The sequence below is a fragment of the Fistularia commersonii genome, chromosome 15 (assembly GCF_037954325.1).
Source record: "Fistularia commersonii isolate RoL2024-O1a breed Wild chromosome 15, RoL_Fcom_v1.0, whole genome shotgun sequence".
In the NCBI taxonomy this organism is placed as follows: Eukaryota; Metazoa; Chordata; class Actinopteri; order Syngnathiformes; family Fistulariidae; genus Fistularia; species Fistularia commersonii.
In genome coordinates this window covers 17,302,627-17,327,798 of record NC_141298.1, presented here as the reverse complement: position 1 = coordinate 17,327,798, position 25,172 = coordinate 17,302,627, and the positions used below count along the sequence as shown (strand labels likewise).

Here is a 25,172-nt window from a genome sequence, read left to right as displayed (position 1 = left end):
CTCTTAATTCTCGTAACCCTTCTTTTTTGAGACAAAACTGAAAGGAAAAAAATAATGATAATGAGACTGGAACTGAAAACTTTTATGAGAAACGATTCACTGAAAAGCTTAAACCACCAAAACAACTGGTTCCTTGAAAAGGACAAAGCAGTTTACTTTGCCTGATTGTAAAAGGCTTTTTATAAACACTTTTAATGATTGACCTCATGAGGAAAATGCTTCAATCGCATGTCTATAAAAGTTTATATGTTTGTTGAGATTAAATATCCAAAAGTGTGGACGATTTATTGGCCTCGGTCGCTGCCTATTGTATGAGTCACAACAACACAATTGCTATGACTCACCCGTTGACTGACACACGCTTGACCAATCACTAAAGCGAATTTGTCTTCCTCCAGCCAATCACAGAGCTTGAAAGGCGGGTCTTCAAGGCTAGGCGTCATGATCTCGTGTTAGCGAAGTTTCCATTCAATTTTCTCCCCCACACGCTGGAGGACAACAACAGAGACGGTAAGCTAAAGAGACATTTACATGTTTATTTGTACTCCTCAAACCCCACGGGGATTATTTCGACAATGTTTCTCGATAAACTAGTACTGTGTTCGATTATTGCCGCCATATTTATTTAGATAACAGCGTTCGATAGCAACATAATGGTTACCCCGACGCGTTAGCATAGAAGCTAAAGCTAAAAGCGCTGGTGACGCGGCTAGCCCGTTTTTAAGGTCCGTATCAAATTAACGCTTTTATTTCACATCGGAGGGATTTATATCTCGACAACCAAAATGCGGGGAAATTACAGTGGACATTTGTTGCGTGAATAACCGGAACCCGTGCGTCATAGCCCGCCTTTCTGTGACGTTTCAAGCCACCGGACCGTTAATTGACACAAAAACAGAGCGAAATTGTGTAGGAGTGAGACCTCTTCGTTCAAAATACGATCTTTGGGCCCGCGGTTTTACACTTCCGGCCTCGGACCTTGTAAACAAAGGCTGCTAAATAGCAAAGGCGTGTGTTAGCTTGATTTCAGGAGCGTATGTGTGTGTATGCCCGAAAAACACAATTAGGATGAAACAACTCCAACTGTTAATTCGATTCCAAATCCGTTTACCCGCACGCACACACACACACACACACACACACACACACACACACACATTCACACACACACACACACACACACACACACACACACACACACACACACACACACACAAGACTCAAACAAACATGGCCGTTTGCTAAAGTATCACATCACTTACACGAGGGACAGCCAGGTGTCTATATATATATTATATATTTAATATATATTATACATATACAATATATATATTATATTTCCCTCGGGATAAATAAAGTTGTTCTCATCTTATCTCATCTCAGAACATCAAACTCAGTAATCCACAGAATTTTACCCTGGTTCTATTGGACTTTCACAAATTTTATTTTACTTTGACAAATGTTAGTTTCAAAAGGCTTTACATTGAAAAACACGCGCAAGGAGCTGACCAGACCGTGAAGAGATTTCAGAGTCTTGCTCGAGGGCTCTTAAGTAAACTGAAAGAGTTACAAGAAAGCAAACAGTATGAACTAATAACAGTGAGATAAATTGATTTACAATGGAAAAGGTGGCACGTGGAGATAAATTGGACCACAAGTCATGGTTTGTCGTTTAGAGAGGGGTTGTTTTTATTTTTCATCGCGTTCAAAGCTCGTAAAACGGGTGTTTTTTTTTAATTGAGTAAATGTATGTGCAAGATACATGGACAGAAGACGTGAAAATCTCCCTGAATGATCGTCAGGGTGGCTGGAGCACGTTAAAGTTCTGCTTCTGCCCCGGTGGCACCCGGTCCTCCAGGAGATCTGCAGCCAGAGCCGGGGCTCCGAAAGCCAGCTGACAAATGATTGCGTTAACATAACAACTCTCATGGAGATAGAAAGAGGTTAAGGATACGGAATATCAGTAAAACCAGTGTGTAATGTAGGTTTGGGCGAAGGCTGACATTTGTTTCAAGGTCACGCCTTCAAATATCACAGACACATTTTGCTGCTGCTGTTTTTTTTGACCTGGAGTCCATTTGTCCTACTTTCAGAGGCGGCGTGAGTGATGCATCAACTGTGAAACATGAGGAGAGAAATAGCAGCTGTGGTTTTCTTCCTGAAGCGGCTTGTGGCGAAGAAAAATGCGCTAGAATCGGAAAAGATCGAGCTGTTCGCCGAGAAACTGGCCGTGGCCCTGCAGGAGAAGTTCAAAGGTCACTGGTACCCGGAGAACCCCAGCAAGGGGCAGGCGTACAGGTACCGGCCTCTTCCGGGGGATTCTCAGAGGGGATCCCGGGGTCGGGGGTGTCGGACGGGGTTCAATGGTGTTTGTTTTGCAGGTGCATTCGAGTGAACAGGTTCCACAGAGAGGATCCGGAGCTGCTCCGGGCCTGTAAGGAGAGCGGGGTCCAGTACGGCGACCTGGGTCTGCCCCTGGAGCTCACCCTGTGGGTGGACCCCGGAGAGGTCTGCTGCAGGTGGGTGGAGCGCCGGTCCGTCTCCGCGCTCGGCTCGCGCGCACGTGTTAATGCTGTCGCTTCCCCTCCTTTCAGGTACGGCGAGAACAACCCCTGCTTCTCCGTGGCCTGCTACTCCTGCAACGACAACCGAGATGAAGACCTTTCCAAAGACAAAGACGTCGCCAAGATGGTGACCAGCGCCGTGGAGAGGGTGACGTCCGACTACCACTCGGGGTCTTCCTCCGATGAAGAAACCAGCGCGCGAATCTCCCCCCGGACCATCCTGAAGACACGCTGCTCCAGCCAGGTACGTGATGTCTTCATAGTCCAGGGAGACGCGTCCTGGCCTGAGATTACGGGATGCGGCTTCCCATTGAACGGAGAGAAAGTCCGGACCAACCTCATTTCAGTGTGATTTCATTTCGATTTTGTTTATTTTATAACCCCCAAAACCGGCTACGGGTTAAATGACATTTCTGTTTGTCAGCTTTTGATTTGTCTGCCCTTTTGCACCGCTCTTCAAGTGGCCACTCTTCTGCAGCTGGACGGAATAGCTTTGAAACTTCAGCCTTTCTCTGGAGGGACTCTTTAATCCGAAGCGCTAAAGTTCCGCAAACAACATCCTTTCTGTTCAATTTGCCGGAGCTCGACAATAAACGTCTCCGCCGCCTGCTGATGTTTCCAGCCTTGGCCTCCCGACCTCGGCTCCTGGTTATTACATGTAATAACCGTGTTTTGCTTTGCCGTTTTTGTCCCAGACTTTCGCCGCCACGGCTGCGAATCTCATCGGGAAAAACCACATTTTTGATTTCCCGGCATTAATTTTTCCCGGGTGAGGAAATGCCGTAAGAATTTTCCCCCCGAACCTCCTGGGCCAAGTGCTATGCGTCCGCGGGTTTTGCTGTATTTATTTATTTATTGAAAGCGCCGACTCGTCAATGATGAATTCAATCCTCTACCTCAAAGTCATTCGTTGGACCACTTGCAAGTATTGACGATTAAGCTTAAACAGATGATCGCTAAAAGGTCGGCGGTTCAATTCTCCCGTCTGCACGCCGAAGTCCACTCGGGCCCAGCGGCTCCCGCGCCGCCTCGTAGACGGGACATTTATCAGAGGCTGAAACACCGGCGCCATCTTTGTTATTGTCTGAAGCTGAGCTGTGCGCCGCCCTCTAGTGGATGAGGCGGGCAGGGGCCGCATGTGGGCATCCGATCCTAAATGAGCCTTATAACACTTGCAAACCCCCTGGTGGTGAAAGCCTGGAAGTGCAGATCGTTTCCCCTCCATTGTATCATCTGTTGGCCTGCGAGCGTCTCTGGGCTTCGCCGCGGTTTCACTTTTGTTGACCTGCATCATGTCCTTCGTTTCCCCCCCGAAGGCGATGAATCCCCGCGCCCCCGCATGGAACCCGACGGCGCGGGTCTACGTCCTCCCCCGTCCCCACCAAGGCTTCCGGGTCCCGGCCCGAGCCCACCCCGACGGCAGGCAGAGCGCGTGGGTTCCCCCCGGGCGCCGCGGGAGGCCCCGGCACTGGGAGCTGTCATGAGGAGGCGCTCTGTTCACATTGGACTTTGAAAAGGAGGCCACTTGAAGGCGACCGACCAACGTTTAAAATTTTTTAAGTACTTTTGTTGACATACTTGGTGTTTTTTGATAAACCTGTTGCACTTTAGACTGTTCTAGTTTGAATAAACGGCTTGTGATAATTTAGATCGTAGAATTCGTAAGTACTGTATTTTTTCAACGGGGAAACGTTCGTGTATTTGACTTGTACTACTACCTTCTACCCTTTGTAGTAAAAAAGAAGTACTTTATTTATTCTCAGTGTAGAATCGGCGTTTGTACAGGCTTCCCTTTTTTCAGAGTTTTATTAAACTACAGTTTTCAAGCATTCTGAGGTTTCATGTGTCTTAAACCGGATGAGGAGGCCCTTTCTGGTCAGGACGCCTCGGCGCGGAGGAGACCTCAGGGAACCCCAGAGGGACTCTGCTGGTCTGGGAACGCTTCAGGAGTCCAGCAGAAGAGCTGGACCCAGAAGCTGTGGAGAAGAAACACCGGGCCTCCCTGCTTAGCCTGCTGCTGCAGAGACCCTGGCGTGGATAAATATCCATAAAATATTAGCAGCTCATTAAATTGATCATTTGCGTTTATGTTAAATTCAAATTGGAGTTCCGGTTTGTTTGAGCTGGATTAAATCCCATTCACGTTGTTAGCAGGTTTCAAATATCTGTCACTCAAACCCCAAACCGGGACCTCTTAAAGCAGACTCGTGCATTTTACATGCAGCCCGTGTTGCTTTTTTTATCCAGACCGCTAAACTGATTTTTTTTGAATATTTTAATCAGTATTTTCGATCAATATTGAATTTAGAAACTCCTTATTTTTTTCCCCTTTTTTTGATTTTGTATGGGCGATTACATATAAAATGATGCCAGTACATTTATATGACCATGAATAGTTTTTAAGTTGAAATAAAATGCCCCAAAAATTTAAAATATTTATTTTGTTCAATTGACATGATACCTAATTGACCTGTACATAAATATTAAACCAGAAATGTGGCCTGCCAGCCAAAATAACTGCCGACCCCATCTGAAAGAAAGGCTCAGGTGTGTTTCGCAGGCGACACACACACACACTCAAATATATACAGATTGGGGTTAAAGGGAGCTAAACATCTGGTCCTTCAAGGTGGACTCATTAAAGAATCCATCTCAGCTCAAGGACACCAAAGTGAAGCTGTGTGTGTGTGTGTGTGTGTGTGTGTGTCCAGGAAGCTCACCCAGGAAGCAAGCGAGCAGTCAGACAGCAGCTGGACTGGACTCAGGTGCTTCGTTGAGTCGTCATTAAAGGTAGAATGTAGAACAATCCACTCTTCAGGCGTAACAGCCTGGATTTCCAGGCAGAGAGTAAATTACCTTCATCATCGGAGGAACATGGCGTTCATTCTATTAGTGAACTCAAGATGGAGGAAAGCGGGACAACTTGAGACTCAGTGAGAGGGTTAGATCGCCGCTTCCTGTTCCTGCAGGGCGGAGCAGCCAGAAGGTCCACGGTTGGATTCGTCTTCATGTGTCTGCAAAGGGTTCCTCCTCCAGTCCCAACACGTGGGAGGTTCTCCAGAGACACTACGTTGTTCAGACGAGAGGACGAATGCGTCTTGTCTGCGTGTGTGAATGTTGTCTTAATTGAAATATTAACAGCACCTTTTGCACGGTTATGTCACACACACACACACACACACACACACGCTTTTATCTGACTGGTTTTGTTCCGGTGATTTCCCGCCCACCGGTCCGAAGGTTTCGGAAGCTAACCTGGAACGAACCCCGGTTCAATTCGGCCTTAACGTCTTTCACGTATTTGTAAATAAAACGGTCGTCCCGCTGTGATGTTTAAAGGTGGAATCGCGTGTGATGTCATACGAGGGGGAGGCGGGTCGGGGGTGCAGGGAGCTATGTGATGTCACTGGTAAAAGGCGGCTGGTTGCCACGGAGACGATCGTGGCGTCTAAACTAAAGCGAACCCTCCAGACGCTCGGATTAGTTGCGGTTGGTGAGCGGAGACATTCAACGCGGGTCGTGGAAGAACTTACGGTGAACCGGGAGGTGGTTTTACTTGGCTGGCCGGGCAACTTTGGAGCAGCGGATACTCATCTGAAGGTCGGACGCCTGGTCGCCACTTCCTCAGGTAAAGTAAACATTTGTCCTTATCGTTTATCGATGCAGCCGAGGTCACCGGGGGCGAGAGGCAGGGCTCGTCCCGGATCCTGCACAGGAACTCGGAGAGATTTAACTCATTGTGCAGACATATAACCGTTCACCCTTTCATTCACACGCCATATATAAACATACGATTATTCACAAGTCATTGAGATGAGAACAACTTTATTAATCCCGAAGGAAATTGTGCCAGAGTTTCAAGTAAAAAAGATAACAGTAATAGATAATAGTAGAAAGGAGGAAGAATAAGAAATACAATGAAATATGAATTGTCCTAACTGTTAACTGTAACTACAAAGATTGAATTCACGCTTCATCTAAAATATCCAACCGTTCGGTCGCTCATTCACAACACACATGAAGAGAGATTAAACTATTCACTCACTCATTCACAAATCATTGAGACACGCAACCCGACTCTCAGATTGGTGTGTTTTCCCCGCAGAGGCTGTGACTTCCATGAATCAAACCCGAAATATGCGCAGAGAAATCACGGCGGTGGTGTCGTTTCTGAAGCGGATCGTGGCGAAGAAAAACAAGTTGGGCTCAAACCAAATCGAGCTGTTCGCAGAGAAACTGGCCGTGGCCCTGCAGGAGAAGTTCAAAGGTCACTGGTACCCGGAGAACCCCAGCAAGGGGCAGGCGTACAGGTACCGGGGGATTCTCAGAGGGGATCCCGGGGTCAGGGGTGTCGGACGGGGTTCAACGGTGTTTGTTTTGCAGGTGCATTCGAGTGAACAGGTTCCACAGAGAGGATCCGGAGCTGCTCCGGGCCTGTAAGGAGAGCGGGGTCCAGTACGGCGACCTGGGTCTGCCCCTGGAGCTCACCCTGTGGGTGGACCCCGGAGAGGTCTGCTGCAGGTGGGCGACCCCCACGTTACATCGCCGTCGAAGAATCGGAGTCGACTTTATTTGAAGTCCCGTTATCCATCCCTGCAGGTATGGCGAGAACAACCCCTGCTTCTCCGTGGCCAGCTATTCCTGCGGCGACAACGAGGACGTGGTGAGGATGGTGACCGGCGGCGCCGAGAGGGCGGCGGCCGACTTCCACCCCCTGGAGGGCACGGACGGGGCTGCGATCTGCGGGAGGCCGCCGTCGGAGGATTTCGGCTGTTTCTAGTCGCCGTCTTTTAAGTTGCGCCGATCTCCCGTCGAGGACGGTTGGCACGGCGACGACTCCATCCTCGAAAAAGACAAGGCTTGCTGAGAAAGGAGTCCAAATGGAGCGCGGCGGCTTCTCGGGACGCACGGCCAGGTGGAGGGACCGATGTCGAGACCCGCCGATCATCCGAGCAGAAGGAGAGCCGGTCCTCCTTCCTTGACGAGCCGAGACGGACGCGGAGTCACCTCGTCCACAAGTCGGGACGTAGCGACGAAAGATCCCCCGCCGTTTCTCCTCCGCCGGCTTCCAGCAGGAGGGGTTCTGATGGCCGGGTGTGGTTGAGAGCGCGGGAACAGGCAGGACTCCAAAAATACAACATCAATACCGGGCGGTCCCGGGTTTATTCATGGCGGGCTGCAGCGGCGAGGGAATGTTCTGAGATGTCTCCGCCATTATCTTCGGGAGGCGTGTTTCCGCTGCGGCGAGGATTTGGCGGGCGGAAGATCCGGGTCCGGGTTGCGCACCGGGGTCAGAAGGGTTCCCCCCCCCCCGCAGGACTCCACAGCTCCAACTCCTAGAGACAAAGATGACGTGATGCTAATGTTGACACTTCAATTTGTGTGTGTGTGTGTGTGTGTGTGTGTGTGTCCTTGTGTGTTTGCATGTGCGTGCGGCGAGCCTGTTCTGCTTTGCAAACAACACGTCCGATAGTTTCGCTGCGTTCAGAACACGAGGCACAAAGCGTGCAGCGGCTGGAAATCAGCTTTGAAAGGATGACAATGATCCCCTTTTCAAACTGCTCCTCTACTCATGATCAATTATTATAGGTGGCATTATTGATTTGATGATATTGCTTATCAACGATTTGTTATTTCGGGTTAGATTTGGGAGATCTTTTACAAATAAAAGAAAGTTTGACTCGTTTCTGCATGTGTGTTTCGGTTTTACCGAATTAATAAATCAGCAGCTAAAAACCACCCTACGATTAAAAACATACTTAATTGTGATTTTTTTTATTTATTTTATTATTTATACTCTTTATATTGCTGTTTAGTTTTCACTCGATATTATTTAGTTTTAGTTGTGTATTTTTCACCCTCACTGTTTCGTGATGTTGTCTTCTGCCTTTTTATTTATATTTATACTCATATTTTTTTTCTCTGACATCATAACTGCCAGGCTGCTGTGACAAAAAAGAATATCCTCAATAAGAATAAGAACAAGAACAACTTTATTTATCCCGAGGGAAATTGTTATGCCAGAGTTCAAGTAAAACATAACAATAATTAATAATAGTAGGAAATTGTGTAAACAGTATAAAAAAGGGGGGAGAATAAGAAATACAAATGAAACTATAAAGTGTCAATGTGAGTGAGGAGGAACAGTAATCTATTCAAAGTGTTTATTGTCACATGCACAGTGTAGAAACGCATTTCCCCGTACTTTGAAATTCTTACTTTGCTGTCCACGGTGCATTTGGATCTGTGCTGATAGGAAGAGTGTAAACTCAAAAAGTGCAGGTGCGAGGATGAGTGCAGTTCAAATGGACAAGAAGAACGAGTGTCAGCCGTTTAGGAGTCTGATGGCTTTCGATACAACGATTCTTTAATCGTGCCGTTTAACATTTTCCCCTCCCGCACCTGCGGCTGGAGGGTAGGAGTGTGAACGGCCAGTCTCCGCTCTGATTCATCCCAGAGGTGTTCAATGGGGCACTGGTGCACAGACATGTTGGAAAAGGAAGGGGCCAGCTCCGAACCGTTCAACTGGACAAACTGTTCCCACAAAGTGGGGAGCATGGAATTGCCCAAAATGTCTTGGTATGCAGAAGCTCAGCTCCTGAAACGCAACCCCACACCATAATCCATCAAACTTCATACTTGGCTCAATTGCACTTGGTGATGCGCAGCTTGGATGCAGCTTCCCAGCCATGGAAAGACTTTTTTTAAGCTCTCTGTTCTTCAGCTCTTCTGAAGGCCAGGTTTAGTTTGGAGGTCCGTAGCCACTGACTCTGCAAAAAGTCAGCAACCTCAGCATCTGCTGACCCGCTCCGTCAGTTTACCACTTCGCGCTGTCGTTCCCGAACATGTTCTCATAATCCAGCTGAAGGTTAACTGGAATATTTAAGAGCAAGAAAATTTCACAACTGGATTTGATGCACAGGTGGCGTCCTATCACAGCTCCACGCTGGAATTCACTGAGCTCTTGACACGTTCTTTCACACAAACATGCGGACTGTAAAAACAGTCTTAGTTGCTTGATTTTAAACACCTGTGGCCATGGAGCCAATAGTTTTGGCCATATAGTGCAGCGGTTCCCTTGACAAGAGGTACACGTAGATTGTTTATATTGCAAATATAATAACAAATGTGAATCCACTGTGCACTCATGTGCAACTTTATTAGCGGCGTCCTGGTAACATTACGCCAGCAGCATAATGTGAGTATATTGAAGGCTTCGTTGCTTCATCAGAGAGCCGGTCGCCGCATATTGTAGCAAGTCACGAATATTTGGTTTTATGTTGATGCTTGTTTTCAGTGTGATTTTGGGGTTGCTGGGAATTATGTGGGTGGGGTTTGGGGTGCAATGAAATCTAGGGTTTTTGACCTGGAAAAAAGCGGGAACAGTTAGTTGTATTGCAGGTTCGTGTGGCGTGGCTGTAGCCAACAACAGCTAGTGCTCATTAAATGTTTGACCGTCACTCAGGTGTTTCCCTGACTAAAACGCTACAATATTATGCAGGTCTGTGGGAATCACCTTTTACGATAAGTCCGTAGATTTCCTGGTATTGTCTGTTAAAAGCTTTCTTTTTCTTGGATGTTGTTCTCTCTCTTCCCCGGGCCTTTCCAAGAAACTTTCCAAAGACGTCTGTTTTTAACTCATTTTGCAAGCTTGTTGGTTACATCTTTGCCGCTCGAGTGATTGAGATGTAACCAAGAGATTTTTAGAAATAAAGACTGTTCAGATTCAATTGATAAAATATGTATATTATATAACAGAATACAAATATTTGCCCGCCCTTGGAAGCCGCACCTAACCCTGGTGGAGAAGCACTTCCCCTTTCCACCACCAGGGGACGCTATTTCACAGAACCAGGACCGGAGCGGCGCGTCACGTGACAGCCTGCGGCGGGCAGTGCACCTGCAGAGCCCGGCGGAGGAGGAGGCGGAGGCGGACCGGAGTTTGGATGCTTGGCTAGAAGCTGGCCAGCCGCTATTCGCTCCGGGAACAGGCGTCAAGTTTTCACCGCCAAGTTTCGTTGACCAAGTCTTGGAATAGCTGCAGCAGGGCATGGAGTCGTCGGTAACCGGGTTGTGGTGCGTTGTGCTGGGGCTCCTGGCAGGTAAGACTCGCTCCCTCCAGATCCGGGGACACTTTAAAATATAGATCTATTTCCCCCCCCCCCTGACCGCCCGGTCACGTACTACTAAACCCGGACACTTGCCCCCAACCCTGTCTCCGATAAGTTCAATACGCTTCTAACTTTTAAACCGCGTTAGGTTTGTTTCATTTTTGGTTCAAAATGAACTTTTTAATACGTTAAACAAACCGAGTAAACCGACCGGCGCGGATTAACTCCGCGCTAAGGTCAGAGGAGTTAGCTAGCCTACCGCAAACTAACCTCAAACATTTGCCCCCCTTCGGAGGAAAATTAATTTGAAATAATGATTTTCTCCCGGTTCCATAAAGCCGAAGACTTGATTACCAGAAGCGTTAGAGGAAATAAACGTCGATAATCAGTACATGGAAGTTAATCAAACTAAGCTATTCAGCGTGTCGAGCTAAAGTCCATTCTAATGAAACACTGAGTCCAGCGGATAAACCGCATCACAGAACCGGCTTTTGTCGATTTTTATTCGAAACAACATGCTTATATTGTTTTTGGCTTTGTTTGTAAAAAGACGGTCGAAATGATATTTCAAAATCAAAATCAAAATAGATATTTATTAATCAAATTGACGTCTCCCAGCGCTCACATCCGGGTATTTCCGTGGAACGTCGTTTCGGTTCAACCGCGGTTGGTTGAACCTGCGGTCACAGGACTTCAGTGCTAACCTGTGTGTGTGTGTGTGTGTGTGTGTGTCTGTATGTATGTGTGTGTGTGTCTGTATGTGTGTGTGTGTCTGTATGTGTGTGTATGTGTGTGTGTGAGAGAGTGAGAGACAGAGAATGTGTGAGTTTGTGAGAGAGAGCGCGACTGTGTGTGTGTCTGTCTGTTCTGTGTGCGTGTGAAAGAGCGACTGTGTGTGTGTGTGTGTTTGAGTGTGTGAGAGAGAGCGACTGTGTTTGTGTCTGTCTGTCTGTGTGTGTGTGTGTGAGTGAGTGAAAGAGAGTGTGTGGGTGTCTGAGTGAGAGAGACTGTGTGTGTGTGTGAGTGAGTGAGTGAAAGAGAGTGTGTGTGTGGGTGTCTGAGTGAGAGAGTGAGTGAGGGATCGAATGTGTGTGTGTGTGTGTGTGTGAGAGAGAGAGAGACAGACAGACAGAGAGAAAATGCGTGTGAGTGTGTGTGTGTGTGTGCGCGCGTGTGTGTGTTTGTGAGTGTGTGAGAGAGAGAGAGAGCGTGTGTGAGTGTGAGAGAGAGAGCGAGCGTGTGTGTGTGTGTGTGTGTGTGTGAGAGAGAGAGAGAGACAGAGTGTATGTGTGAGTGAGTGAGTGTGTGTGTGAGTGAGTGAGTGAGTGAGTGAGTGTGTGTGAGTGCGTGAATGTCTCCACATGCCAGTTTTGATGAACGTCCTTCCCCAAATCCAACAAAACCCTCCAACATGAGATTTGCTCCCAGCCAGATCCACTGCTATCTGTGGAGTTTTATTCCGTCGGCAGGTTTGGGTCAAATAGATTGTTCTGGGAACTCCTCGTAATCCGGGATTAACGGGAACCCTTGACTCGTCTTGTTTTTGTCTTGCTCGTTCCCCACGTGAGACGTCATTTTGTTAATGAAGCTGCCATGCGTTGAGTGCATTGTGTTATTTCAGTTTAAAAATACAGCTGTTGATTTGTTATCTTGATATAACTTTACACGTGAGCGTTTTTGTATCCTCTAAACCGTAGAAGTCGAAGAATAGTAGAATCTTTTTTTTTTTTTTTTTGTGGTCACGCGCGTTCGCACGTACAAGGAATTGGCCTTCGGTTTCGGGTTTCCCCTTGTGCTGGACTACAGGATGTCTTATATGATACTAAAATAACAAGTGCAACATGTTTAAATAATGTGAAATTTCCTTTCCGTCTGGACGGGCGCGGCTGTCGGAATTTGCATCGAAACTCGGACGGCTCCTCCCACGGCAAACAATAACATGGATGTTTGTTACGTGACTTGTTTTTTTTTTTGTTTTTTGCTTTTGGTTTCCAGAAGTAAGTGGGGAGGGCACAGAAAGCGGTGACATTCCAGTTCTGCTTTGGAGAGATCTCATATAATGAGCCGCTTTTTGTTTGGTATCTTCCAGCTCCCATTTAATTCCAGGAGAGGGGAGTTGAAATATAAAGGTTTACATCGACTGGCCTGTAGCCTTCTTTTGTCTTATGATTCACATAGACACACACACACACACACGCACACACTACTTTAGGCTCATTATCATACTAATGGCAATGTGGCCTCATCATTTGGACGCTGTTCCACTTCAGCACACAAGAACAGTATCTTCTAGACTCGTAGCATTCTTTTGACATGGCTCCGACTCACAGTAATCTTTGAACCTCCCTTTTTTAATGGTCCAATAACAAGCAGGGCATTTCTGCTTCATTTTCTTTGTGCTGTTAGACCATGAGGCGGTGGGATACTTTGTTGACAACACAAACAAACTCCAGAAATTACCTCTGTTGATGATGGCGGGCCTGTATTGTGCCAAGTTTATCAACCGCTCGCATAGAAGAGAGTTAAAACATTAATTTTGTGGCCTAAGGTGCAAACACAATTATTACTGTAAGTTTTTTTTTTCCCATGAGATATTAATCCAGAGCGTATTTACAAGGCAGCTTGTAGTTTATTTAGTAAAATATGTCTCTTAAGGATCTCTCACTTTTTTTCTCGAGTTTAGAAATGCAAGTTTGCTTATCCCTGTAAAAACGGGCGAGAACCACTACTTTTGAAAACGATGTAAATCACATTTATTTAAATGCAAGCGGTTGAAACAGCAGCAGGAATAATGTGCCGCTCTTTTCTACTTAATCTGTTACTTAAATCAATCATCCAAAAGCCTTTACAAGATGCACTGAGCTCCTTTCACACACACTGGCTGCCATGTGACTCGTCTTAAGCGTATACTGTATTTCCTGATTTGCATACGTGTGTGTTTTGAGTCCTTGAATAGGAATCGTGCAGTTGTACGGTACGGCACAACCCGCTTTCTGGGCTCCAAAGTGGAGCTGCTGACCTCAGAGAAACAGCAACCTGATGAAAGCGTAAGCCAGAAAGGAGTTACCTGATAAGAGAGGAACCAGAGGCTCTGGCCAGAAACCGGTTGCTTGGTTACCTTTTGAAAACAGACATGCAGATCCTTTGAATGTACTTATGTTGTGTTCTCCAGTTGCTTCAGAAAGCAACCCTCCCCCCCGCGTGACTTGAATAAGCACAAGGTGCATGTTTACAGTAGAAATGACGTCCTTGTGGTATCCGTTGATGAATTTTTTTTCTTTTAAGGGAAATAACCTGCTACCCAGCGCGCTTTTGAAAGGTGTAGGTAAAGAAGACGAGGTCGGTCGGCGCCCGGACGGCCCGCTCCCGGCCGGTGTCGTTGACCCTCGAGCGGGCCGTAACGACCAGAGGTCACATCCGCTTGTCACGACCCGGCGGTCCATCTCCTCCACTTGTGTCCCGCCGGCCGAAACACGTTGCAGCCTCTCAGACCGCCTGCAGCCTCGTGTCCTTGGAATTGTGGAATTGGATTACCCCGGGGAACATTGCTTTGTCCTCTATGATTTGACAATGAGGCGACCGTGCATGAATATTTACACGCCCAGCTCAGATGTTAATATTTTAACACGCCGGCTACTATTCACCTGTACGGACGTGTGAACGCGCAGCCCGCCGTCACCCTGCCTCCCCACTGCCGTCCCTCCATTTCATGTCTGAATTACTGAATGGACCAAATTACCGCCTGCTGGAGAATCAGTGCAAATGATTAATAGCAGCGCTTGTTTCTCACTCCCGTTAATAGCCATGCAGCCACTCTGTATTCAGACCTCATTTCCCTTTTCACAGGTAGGGAGTAAAGCAGCCTCCTGGGCTGCTGCCAAAGTATCCTCAGGCTAGATTTACTGGCAAGATTTTACTTGAAAACCTTGGCCATAAAGTCAATGTTACATCGACGGAGCATTTTGTATATCTTCTCACATTTTCAGCAGTTTGGTCAGAGTATCGACCCGCCGACCGCACCGGACATTTCTCTGGCACGTGCGGCTGGGCAAAATCCAGCAATGGAAAGTCACGTTCTCTTAAATTTAGGGCCTCGTCATCAATTTCCCTGTCTTAATATTCAAGTTAATCGAGTAATCGATTGTAATTACTTTTGCTTAAAAGAGTACGATGATTACCGTAGGAGAAAAAAAAGACAAGTGACCTACTGAGAGTCAGGACACGCACAGAAACATGGACACGAAGAATCCCGAACAGCAGGTGTACGTCGTGCGTGCCGCAATGTCATTTATATGTTCACCGTGAGGTCGACACCTTCCATATTTTTTTCCAAACGTTTGAGGCTAAGCGGAATAGAACTTTCAAAATCTGAAGACAGACAGACAGACGGCCGAAGGGTTTTCACAAACGTGAAAGCTTTTTCATTGGACTGCGTCAAAGTGGTTGAAGGTCTCGGCGGGTTTGCATGTCCCGTGAGGAGCGGTCTGCCTTTTGTCGCTTTCTCTGCGCCTCTGGCTTCAAAATAGTGGTCTCTCCCCCTCGCAGCCAGTTTGAATCAGCGACTTGGTGCTCGTAGGCCAGGACATAATTTAAGTGATGGGTTTGTCAAGCGACTCGCCCAAAGTCACATTTGATTTGATGAACTTTATAGAGTGCTGGATGAATCATCAGACAGCCGACACCTCTTTTCTGGAAGGGAAAAGACAGGGATATTATGTATTTGGTGTGTAAAACCGGACGAACAGCCTTTTAAGCCAGAGACGCAGGAACATGACCTTCAAGGTAACTAGTCACAGGGATTTTGCAAGAGCAGAAAAATTTTGTAAGTTATTATATGATTAAATATTAACGTAACTTATATTTTTTGTCTCTAGGGTATCTCTTCATTGACTGGCAGTCATAATAATGCAAAGTTAGCTTGAGTCCACGAGATTTACTGAATTCATGGACCGGGTGCCTTCTGTTCAGACGTCGGAAGAGCAAACTTCTGTCACGGTGGCCGAACCGTCCTTTTTGGTTTTTTTTCCCCCAAAAGACATTCTCAACCTTTTTTTTTTTAGTTTTTGCAACTCAGAATGGTCCTAGAGTCTGGAAAACAAGTTTGCAGAACAAGCTGTAGACGAGGTGTTTCCTCTTTTGTCCATGTAACCCCTCAGTTAAAACAAGGTCAGTGCAACGCTAATTCTCCTCGCTCCCCTGAGTTCATCGGTCATCATCACAGTGTCAGCACTATTTAGGGTGATAAACACCCCCAAAGCACATTCATCACTTCGCCCCTCCATGACCGGCTCTGCAGCCTCACAACGCCCTCTGCTCCTGATGGGAGATAATGGTCTCTGTGACAAATAAGCCCACTGCTAATATGAACGTTCACATACCTCATATGTCAAACCAACCTGCTCCAAATACCGTTCTTCTGTGGACGAACAGTGCAAAGACAGAAAGGGTAGAACACTTCAAGCAGAAAAGGACACTGGAATAACTTTGCTCAATTATTCAGAAAGGAAAATGTCATTGCAATTCATTAAAATGATGACTTTATGTGTGCTGCACTTAAAAGCATTTTGTAATCAAGGCTATAGAAATAGCTCAGAACAAGGATAAAAGAAACGCAAATATTCCTCCTTGAGTTATCTTTTTTTTTTTTTGATTGCTCAAAATGCTGGATTTATATTTTGAAGTGCACAATTGGATATGTCCGGAAATGCAAAATATTCTCCAGCTGGTATGAAGATTTCCAAAGCCTTGTCAGGTTTTACATATATGCTTCCACAATTAAGTGTTGCTTATTTTTTTTTTTTTGCATGATAGTCGCTCGGGTTTTAAAGGGCCAGCCCTGTGTGAGGAGGAAGTGTGGCAGGTATGCCCCTGGGGTTCTCGATCTGCATGTGTCTCGATAGTTTACCGCTGCTTACCTGCTAACCCAAGTTGTCAGCTCAGTTCCACGCGGGCTTGAACTGCCGTTAGGTTTTTGCTGCTCAATGTTAAACAGACCGGAGAGAATGGAGATTTAAAGCAGGATCTAATTTATTGTTTTTGAATAGACACATCAATTCATTGTTAGCATTCTGTATTGTTCTGTCCGTGTCACATTGTTAGAAGCTAATGTCCAGGCGTTGTCTTAACCCGAGCTGAGGTGCGTGAATACGATTATGCCTCGTCTCCTCCGCCGTTACACCGCCGCTCTGCTTAGCGTTAATTGTGTTTCTGATCTTGAAAACTATTATGGTGCATGAAAAAAAAAAGGCACAGGAGGTAGAATGAAATTTGGCAGGAGGGGGAGGCGAAGCAGCTGCTGATGGAGCCATTTTTAGAACACCTATCTCATTGAAAAACATTACACATTGTCAACGGCAAATATGGGGAGAAAGGCAAACAAGTGTTGGCTTTACAAAGGCGCTCCTCGTGATTCAGTCCCACTCAGTTTTTGTCAATGTGATGCTGCTATTCCAGTCAGTCTCAATATGATGTTTAATCATCATGTCAAATTATATAGTCATGCAAATAACCACTGAAATGGGGATTTGTTGAAAAATGTCTGTATCCCTGCACAAAACCCCAGTCTGAACCATTTTTACATGGCTATAATTGCTGTTATTATGATCTCAGAATTGTATTAGTTGTGGGGTGAAATTCCACAATGCCAGATGAATCTTGTTAATGTCGTTAAAGGAGTGTTTATGTAAGGCAAAAAAAAAGAAGAATAAGAATAAGAAGTAGCAGCAGAAAATGGATTTGGTTCAGATATCATGCAGAGGTTTTAATATTAACCGCGATATCTAGTTTGTAGATTACATCTGCACAATCTTGCGAGGCCATTAGACTATGAACCTGGGGTTTAACTAACACAAGAAGCTCTTGGCGTGTTTGTAGGTGGTCACGTCCCTCATTTGCTGTTTGAGATATGATTGGACAAGTCAAGCTTTCAAGTTCTGTCAACTCATGGCAGCAGGGGTTGCTAAGCATCCAGCATGTCAGACGTTCAAATACGGCTGAAGACTGTGAGCCTCACAAGACGATGAAGTCCATGGCGCCCAAGCAAAAAAAAAATAAAAAAGGACTTCTCATTAGTAATTTTTCCACTGCATCTAGACGGCCCCTGGAGGATTGCATTGGAAACCCATAAACAGTTGTAATTCCTGTCCTCTAAATAAAGGAAGGGGTACGATTTTACTCTGAATGAGAATTGTGTGCAGCAAAAACAGAAGTGATCCGATATCAACACAATAATACGGTTTGTCATATTGTGATCTCAGTTCCCAATGTCACTGATGAATTGCAGATGCAGGACGGACATTTGCAAACACAATTTCTTGCTTTAAACTGTGTTTACGGTACTGATAAAAATGGCATGACAGTGCATATGAAAACAAATTCGTCTCGTAATGCCGTATTATCAGATCGGATGAGATAAGATAAACTTTATTGATCCCCATCGAGGAAATTTTTTTGTCACAGCGGCGTAACAGTTATAGTGTCAATAAATATGAATATAAATAGAGACAATTAGATGATAGGAAGAGGCATCCACAAATAAGTAGACAGCAGAGAGAACAACAACAAGTTAAGAGTGGACAACAGAATGGGGGAGAAAATGGTGAAAATAGACAACCAAAAAGAGATAGAAACGTGAACAGAGTGACACTAGCAATGACAAAAATAAATAAAAATAAGCAGGATGCGAATGGGCTGAGACCAACAAGGATAAAAATAGACAACAGAGTGAGGCGAGGACACGTTATCGGGAAAAAATGCAAAAGATAGTTGTTTACTTGCTCTTTGTTTGGGTTTTTTTTATATTCCCAGTATTTACTTGCTGACAAATAGCCTCACGCACAACTATGGCATTACTGCTACATGGGTATCTAATTCCCACCCCCTCGCTCGTGCACACACACACACACACTCGCGGGTTCCACGTGATCGTCTGCTTGATGATGGTCCGAATGCACATTTCTGCTCAGCCTTAATCACCGGCGCAGGAGCTTTAATAAGAAGGCATAAATTGGAGAACGGTGGCTGCAGTTGCTCCTGGTGGGCTCCTGTGGAGCCAGCTGTTAAGTGTCTTAATGGTATGCATGTTTAATTCATGGGCACACACGGGGCTGCTTGGCTTGCCGGCTCCCTCTGAGTGGCCAGTAATTGGAAGAGTAAACCCCTGCCCCGTCTCCAGCCTCAATCGCTCTCACAGGAACTCACTCCTCACAAGGTAGAGGCGGTGATAGGCGATATATTTAATCGCGCCGCGACCGGACATTCATCCGACCCGACGAAGGAGATGATTCATAATTGACAGTCGACACAGTAATACATATCTGCAGATCGAGCTGTAGATTAATGACCTATGGAGATATAAAAAGGAGGCCTCAACTGCCTACCGTGTCACCATGCATTATGTCTACTTAAAAAATGGTCTTGTGTTGAATTAATCAGATGAATCAGCTGCGGAAAGTGTAGGGGAGAGAATTGTAACAGTCCAAGCTGTAATGAGCCTGTTTAAATACTTTCATATTTTTCTAAATGTATGGACAGTCTTTAGACTCGAAGTTCCCTAAAAGAAAAACTAGAGATGAAATGTAACTTGGATTATCACAACCAAAAATCACGCTATCATGGCGATACTGTTAAAATGTTCTGAAGGAGTGGAAATCACGTTTTGATGAAGAAAAGCCCAACATCAGCAGACCATTTCAGTTGCGTCAGCATTTTAGTGACTAAAATTAGTGTTTTTTTACGAGCAAAAAAATTCACATTCTTCATCAACCATTAAACAACATCATTAAAATATGCTATTTAAAATCTACATGTCAGTGACTTGCTTAAAAAAAACAAACAAAAAAACAACTACTAATGTAGCAATTATTTTTAGAAGATTGTTTGTGCTTACTTGTGCACGTAGAAGCGCATGGATTCACGGATCATCTCATCATCACGAAATGGTCCGAATCCTTCAGCGGCGCTGGAACTAAACCTCCTTCTGCCTTCCAGCTGCTCTTTGCTAATTCATCATCAAAAATGTCCGACAGGTTAGAAAAACAGAAACTTGTAGAATTCGGTCGGACTAAAGAAACCAGGCATCCCTCGGGAGGACGGACAGGTTTTCTCGTGCGCTCCTTCAGGACCTGCAACATGTCGACATGTTCTGGATTTTGTCCGACTGCTTAATGGAGAAAGCCTGGCCACATGCTTTGGATACCGTCTTAGCCTAAAGGGTAAGATAGGATAATAAATCGTTTAGTATTGTTAAAACATGTCAAAGGTACGTTTAATGTAAATTAAAGGACATTGGATAATAGTGAAAAGTTTCGACAGATGAAAAGCGAGCCAGGTTTTGTTTGCCAGCCTTTGAAGTGCTTAGATCAAACGAGCTTTTATTGAAATGATGCCGTTACGTTGGACAGCGTCTGCTCGGTAGAAACTGTTTGGTTGCTACTCTGAGGATTGAAACCTTTTTTAGATGCCATTAGAACCGTTCGGGAGCTGGACTGTGTGGCAGCTTTCTGGTGAAAGCACTCTCCTACATCAAGCGGGCACGCTGATGACCTTGTAGCATCTTTGAAGGTCGTTTCTCAACGGCGTCCATTTTTATTCCTATTTGCTGTCCGCGACGAATGACCAATATGACGATTGGAGGATGTTAGTGTGTAAAATAAGCTGCAGTTACACAATGTTAATCCTTGCTATTTTAATTCTTTGCCATCATAGGCAGATTTTTTCCCTGACTGACGTCACGTTTCCACGACGGCGAACTTGACTTTCCGGTTTCGTGTTTTCGTTCCCTTTGGCGACTTCGCTATTGAAGATCTCGATAGCTTCCTAGCTTCGCTGTTCTTTTGATTCCGTCACAAGTGCTTCAACACGCATTGTAAAACAATCGGCGTTGCGAAGGCCGTCATCTTAAGACACCGAAATTGATAGTGATAGATGTGTTTACTTTTAATGTTGTGTGGTCGCATCGCTTTTATCAGCTTTACTCCGACGTGCTTCACAAAGTGACACAGCTGCTTCTCTTTGATTCAAAAGCAATTTCATGCTTCGGAGTCCAATTTAATACCGTAGTTGCATACGTGTTGATATAAAGTGGTGTTAATGTTACCCAAAGGAATTTATGCCCGTTTCGCTGTCCAGAATTCTTCTTTTCATCGTGAATATTATTACTATTTTACTGTATGTTTTACAGAAGCGCGGGTTGTTGAAATGGATCTAATTATCTTAAGAGGACTTCCAGGGTCGGAATTATAAACTGTCACGACGACTACAACGTAACTCCCCAGAATCCCCAGAATCAGGGCATTGCATCTTTAATGGGCTTAGCGCATTTATCTCTACTGTCCAGACTATCTGCTCCTCTTCGTGCCTGACAAGCTTCTTCTCAGGCACGGTTAAACAAAACATCATGGAGAAGAAATGCAGCCTTAGCCAAAATGATTGCCACTTTATGCAGTATAGCTTAACTAGTGCGGCAGAGTTATTTTTAAACATTCCCAATCATGTCTCGTCACTGAATGTTTCTGTAGCGCGGTGTGTTTTTGAGCTCCCTCCTCATGTCTTGGCTGAGAGTGGGCGCTGGAGGCATGAATAAACCTGGCGGCATTGGTTAAGCCGTAACAGCTACTGACAGTCTTTGCCGGTGGCTTCCTATAGGGTTCAAAACCCAGGTGTGTTTACGACACCCGCCTTCAAGAACCTCCGCGCGAACAAGAGATTCCAGCTTCAAAACACCAGGCCTGACTCACTGCTGGTGCCGAGAGACAAAAAGGCAAAAGGAAAAAGGAAAAAAAAAAAAAAAAGTAAATGGATTACCCATCTTGTTATCTTTTAACAGCTGTCTTATCTTGATGTCCTGCTGGAGTGTCTCCTCCTCCACACAGATGACAGGAAGGGGCCGTGTGTTCTTTTGTTAGACTTTCACAAAGACTTAATTCGGTTTGCTGGAAAGGTTTCAAGCACGATGAGATGGATGCGGTGTCTGTGTTTGTAAAAGCGCAACGCACTTCTGGCTCCGGCAGCGTCAAACATGTGTTTTAAATGAAAACGTGTAATCTCGCCGTAGCTCCGATAGGACTCTGCTGGTCAAAACACATGCACGAGGGACTACATGCTTTCGACCGATGTCCAGTAGACTACAATCATGCCGTGTCCTACAGGCGAAGGCCCTAATTTTAGACGAAAACCTAGAGGAAACAGCGTGAGCAAGACCGACTCATTGACCGCCGCCGGCCTGGCGTGCTCGCCGCTGCGCTGCCTCGAAAAGGACCGTAATGGCGGAGAGGATTTCGCCGGTGTATTTATTGCACAAAAAAAACCCCAGGAAGATCGCTTTTAGCCGATTAAGTTGCGGTCAACGTTTGAGTCGTACAGGTCGGAAATGACTCTTTTAATTTCCTGGAATTGCAAGGTCTCATACTGTCCATCTTTTCAGTCGAGTAGCACTTTTATTTTGTGTTTGACGTTTGAAGGAAGGAAGGAAGGAAGGAAGGAAGGAAGGACTGGCGAGGTTGGGATTCATTGGGAGGCACCTTTTGGATGAATTGCAGACTTTTTCCGCTTGCTTGTGACCAGTCTGCAGTCTGGCACCGCACCTTGATCCTTTTAGTGGTTTGGCCGGGGGCCACAAGTCTTTACCTCTCCACAGGTGTTTATTCAAACATTTTGTCCGTGTAACTGGATTTACCTTCTCAGCGCATTTTTTGGGGGGTTTTAAGTTTAGTGAAAACAAATGCTCGGTTAACGGTATCGGCTTGCCTCAGTTGTTCATGTCAGGGATTTGCTCTCAGTGGAATGAGGAAGTAGCTTCTTATCACTGAGAGGACCAAAACTGAATGTACTGTGTTCATTCTCACGGTCCCCATGTACACGGCTCCAAAAAATAAAGGGAACTCTGAAATAACACATCCTAGATCTGAATGAATGAAATGTTCTTATTAAATATGTCGTTCTTTACATAGTTGAATGTGCTGACAACAAAATCACACCAAAATGATCCATGGAAATCAGATTTCTTTACCAACGGAGGTCTGGATTGGGAGTATCGCTCTAAATGAAAGTGGAAAAACACACTCCAGGCTGATCCAACGTTGATTTAATGTCCCTAAAACAAGTCCAAATCAATCAGTGTTACTTTCTAAGTGGACAGTTTGATTTCACAGAAGTCGGAGTTACATTGCGTTGTTTAAGTGTTCCCTTAATTTTTTTTTAATTTTTAATTTTTTTTTACTTGATAGTTATTGTTGCAGGGTGAAATAGCTGAGCTTTGGAAATTCCAGACCAGTGAAAACGATTCTCATCCCATGAACTTTTCGAGTTATCACTCCAGTAAACCCTTGTTTTTCGCGAGGGTTACGTTCCAAAAAGAACCCGTGATAGGCAAAACCCGTGAAGTAGAAACCTTTATTTTTTTTTTACAATTATTATACGATTAAATACTCTATTATACATTGCTGCTGTCGTCCTTATGTTTTTTTCTTCCTTCTTTATGGAGCGAACGGAAGATTCCTTAATTCCGTAATGCCGACCTACAGCCGCATAGCTTTTACCTTCCCTTAGCATGTCCAGAAGTTTAACTTTATCTGCGATAGATAGCATCTTCCGCTGCCTTTTGGGCCCTGCAAGGTGCTTTTGTCGCTCCAGAGCGTTTTGTCAACATTATGGGTTTTAGAGAAACTCGAAATCGCGAGAGAATTTGCATGTACGTCATGTAAATTCGGCGAGCTGTTTTGCGTACGTGTACATATTAAACTGCAACGTTATTGACGCACAGGTAGAGAAGAAGCGGTGTGACTTTTTAGCCAATCAGAATGCAGAACACAATGCGCAATGCAAATCCGTGAAGTAGCGAAACCATGAAAAGTAAACCGCGTTATAGCGAGGGATCACTGTATATATATTTGATTTCACAGATTTTCAAATCCCTAATTTAGCCCAGTGTTTCTAAAGGAACATTTTAATACAATAAGCTGACCGCTACCTGTGCGTTAATTTCCCCTCTAGAAACATCATGCGTCCCTCCTGTGATTTTCAAATTCGGCTTCTAAATTAACTCAAAGCACGGTCGTCTGCGTCGTTTCACACACACCTTAACCCTCGCTTGTGGCAGTTTTATGAAAGTCCAGTGGACAGTGTGAATGGAGTAACAGTGCCGTGTTGCACTTGTGTCTGAGTGTTTGATTAGCGTCGCTGCCGACCGATCACAGCCGGCATTGTGCCCCGGAGCTCGGACAAAGGCCGGGGCCGGGGCGCCAGCAGGGGCCTGGTCTGTATCAGACACTCTATTTGTTTTGGGGGTTGGGGGATTGTGTAGGCGGTGGCACGGCCGCCTCCCCCTCAGCACAGAGAAACTTCTATGTCAGGAGAGAGTGATACTCCCACCCCGGCCGCATGGCTTTCATCACTTCGGCTCAGACCAAACGTTTAAAAGTCAGACAGCTGTAATGGCTGATCACCGGAGTCTCGCTTCATCACTTAAGGATGGTAAAGTCAGTATTTGTCTAATAATATGAGCTCTAGTGTGGCTTGAAAGCAATGCAGGTAAAGTGATGTGAGTATTCTAGCTATATCCATTATATGAGTTAAAGCAGGACCTCAAGCCACTTGGTGATGCGTGTCTCGTAAAAGAAGAGTTCTGAAAAAATCGGCACTCCAAAAAGAAAAGGCGATTTATTTTACATTGAACACAAAAAACATATTCTCGCGTGCATGACGTTCTGAGCAAAACATAAGCTCTTCCACATGTGTTCACAAACATGTTACTGTGGCGCGCCATTTTTAAAGAGAATGATCATCTGATCGATTCCCTTCTTTTATGTGTGTGTCTCTTGTTTGATGTATGCCATTTTAACATTATGCCATTATCGTCACTACTTTACTACAAGAGCCGACCTGAGAAATGGATCCCTTTTTTTTCTCCATTCTATGCCTGAAGGCATGATTCTTCTTGTCGCCAGGCTGTGCCTTCTCACCAAAACACATTAAAACTGCTTGTCAAAGGTTAAAACATTTCATGCTGTAGTTTATTATGCTCCTAATGCTGAAGATGCAAGGCTCCGCGGTGCGTGTTGGGAAACTGATTTCATCTTGATGTTACAAACATTCACCTGTTTAGTTCATCTGGTGATCATTCCTCATGGCACATGCAGTACAATCAGCGATAGTGCATTACAGCTTTATCGTGGTGGGAAATGCATCTGCTCTTCTCTTTATGGGAGCACTCTGAGAGCGCCCGGTTTACCATTTTGAATGCAAATACAGATGACTGATAGCTGTTCGTACGGATGTGCATTTCCTCTCTTACGGACACTAAATGTTCATGAAGGCTGATCATAACTGAGCTGTTTTTGGTGCGTTAGGATGTGACAGTTTGATGCTAGACGTGGACAACACAGCAGTTAGCATTCCTTAGCGCTACTCTTTCAGTGTCTTTTCACCGTAAGCATCAAGAGGCGAGGCGGTGATGTTTTTGTTATATTCCCCATGTCAGCGTTCCATTTAAAAATGTAGG

General features: G+C 45.3%; 2 protein-coding genes and 1 pseudogene across 3 annotated transcripts in view; all 3 read left to right on the top strand.

The window, feature by feature from the left end:
- Positions 1-446: 446 nt before the first annotated feature.
- On the top strand, positions 447-4,395 carry LOC147226681 (protein BTG3-like). The gene is made up of 5 exons (XM_086160556.1): positions 447-510; positions 2,094-2,298; positions 2,382-2,519; positions 2,595-2,808; positions 3,881-4,395. Exons 2-5 carry the CDS (start codon positions 2,126-2,128, stop codon positions 4,046-4,048), a joined length of 693 nt encoding a protein of 230 aa, XP_086016682.1. The 5' UTR covers positions 447-510; positions 2,094-2,125; the 3' UTR covers positions 4,049-4,395.
- A 2,282-nt stretch (positions 4,396-6,677) lies between these two features.
- LOC147226680 (protein BTG3 pseudogene) lies at positions 6,678-7,344 on the top strand (annotated as a pseudogene). Its single transcript, XR_015107191.1, has 3 exons — positions 6,678-6,874; positions 6,948-7,085; positions 7,164-7,344. The product of XR_015107191.1 is annotated as a protein BTG3 pseudogene (transcript).
- A 3,139-nt stretch (positions 7,345-10,483) lies between these two features.
- The window catches only part of cxadr (CXADR Ig-like cell adhesion molecule), a 43,037-nt gene continuing 28,348 nt past the window's right edge, over positions 10,484-25,172 (top strand). The window contains exon 1 of the mRNA XM_086160140.1: positions 10,484-10,666. Coding sequence (XP_086016266.1) covers positions 10,615-10,666 — 52 coding nt within the window. The 5' untranslated portion in view covers positions 10,484-10,614. The remainder of the gene's footprint in view (positions 10,667-25,172) is intronic.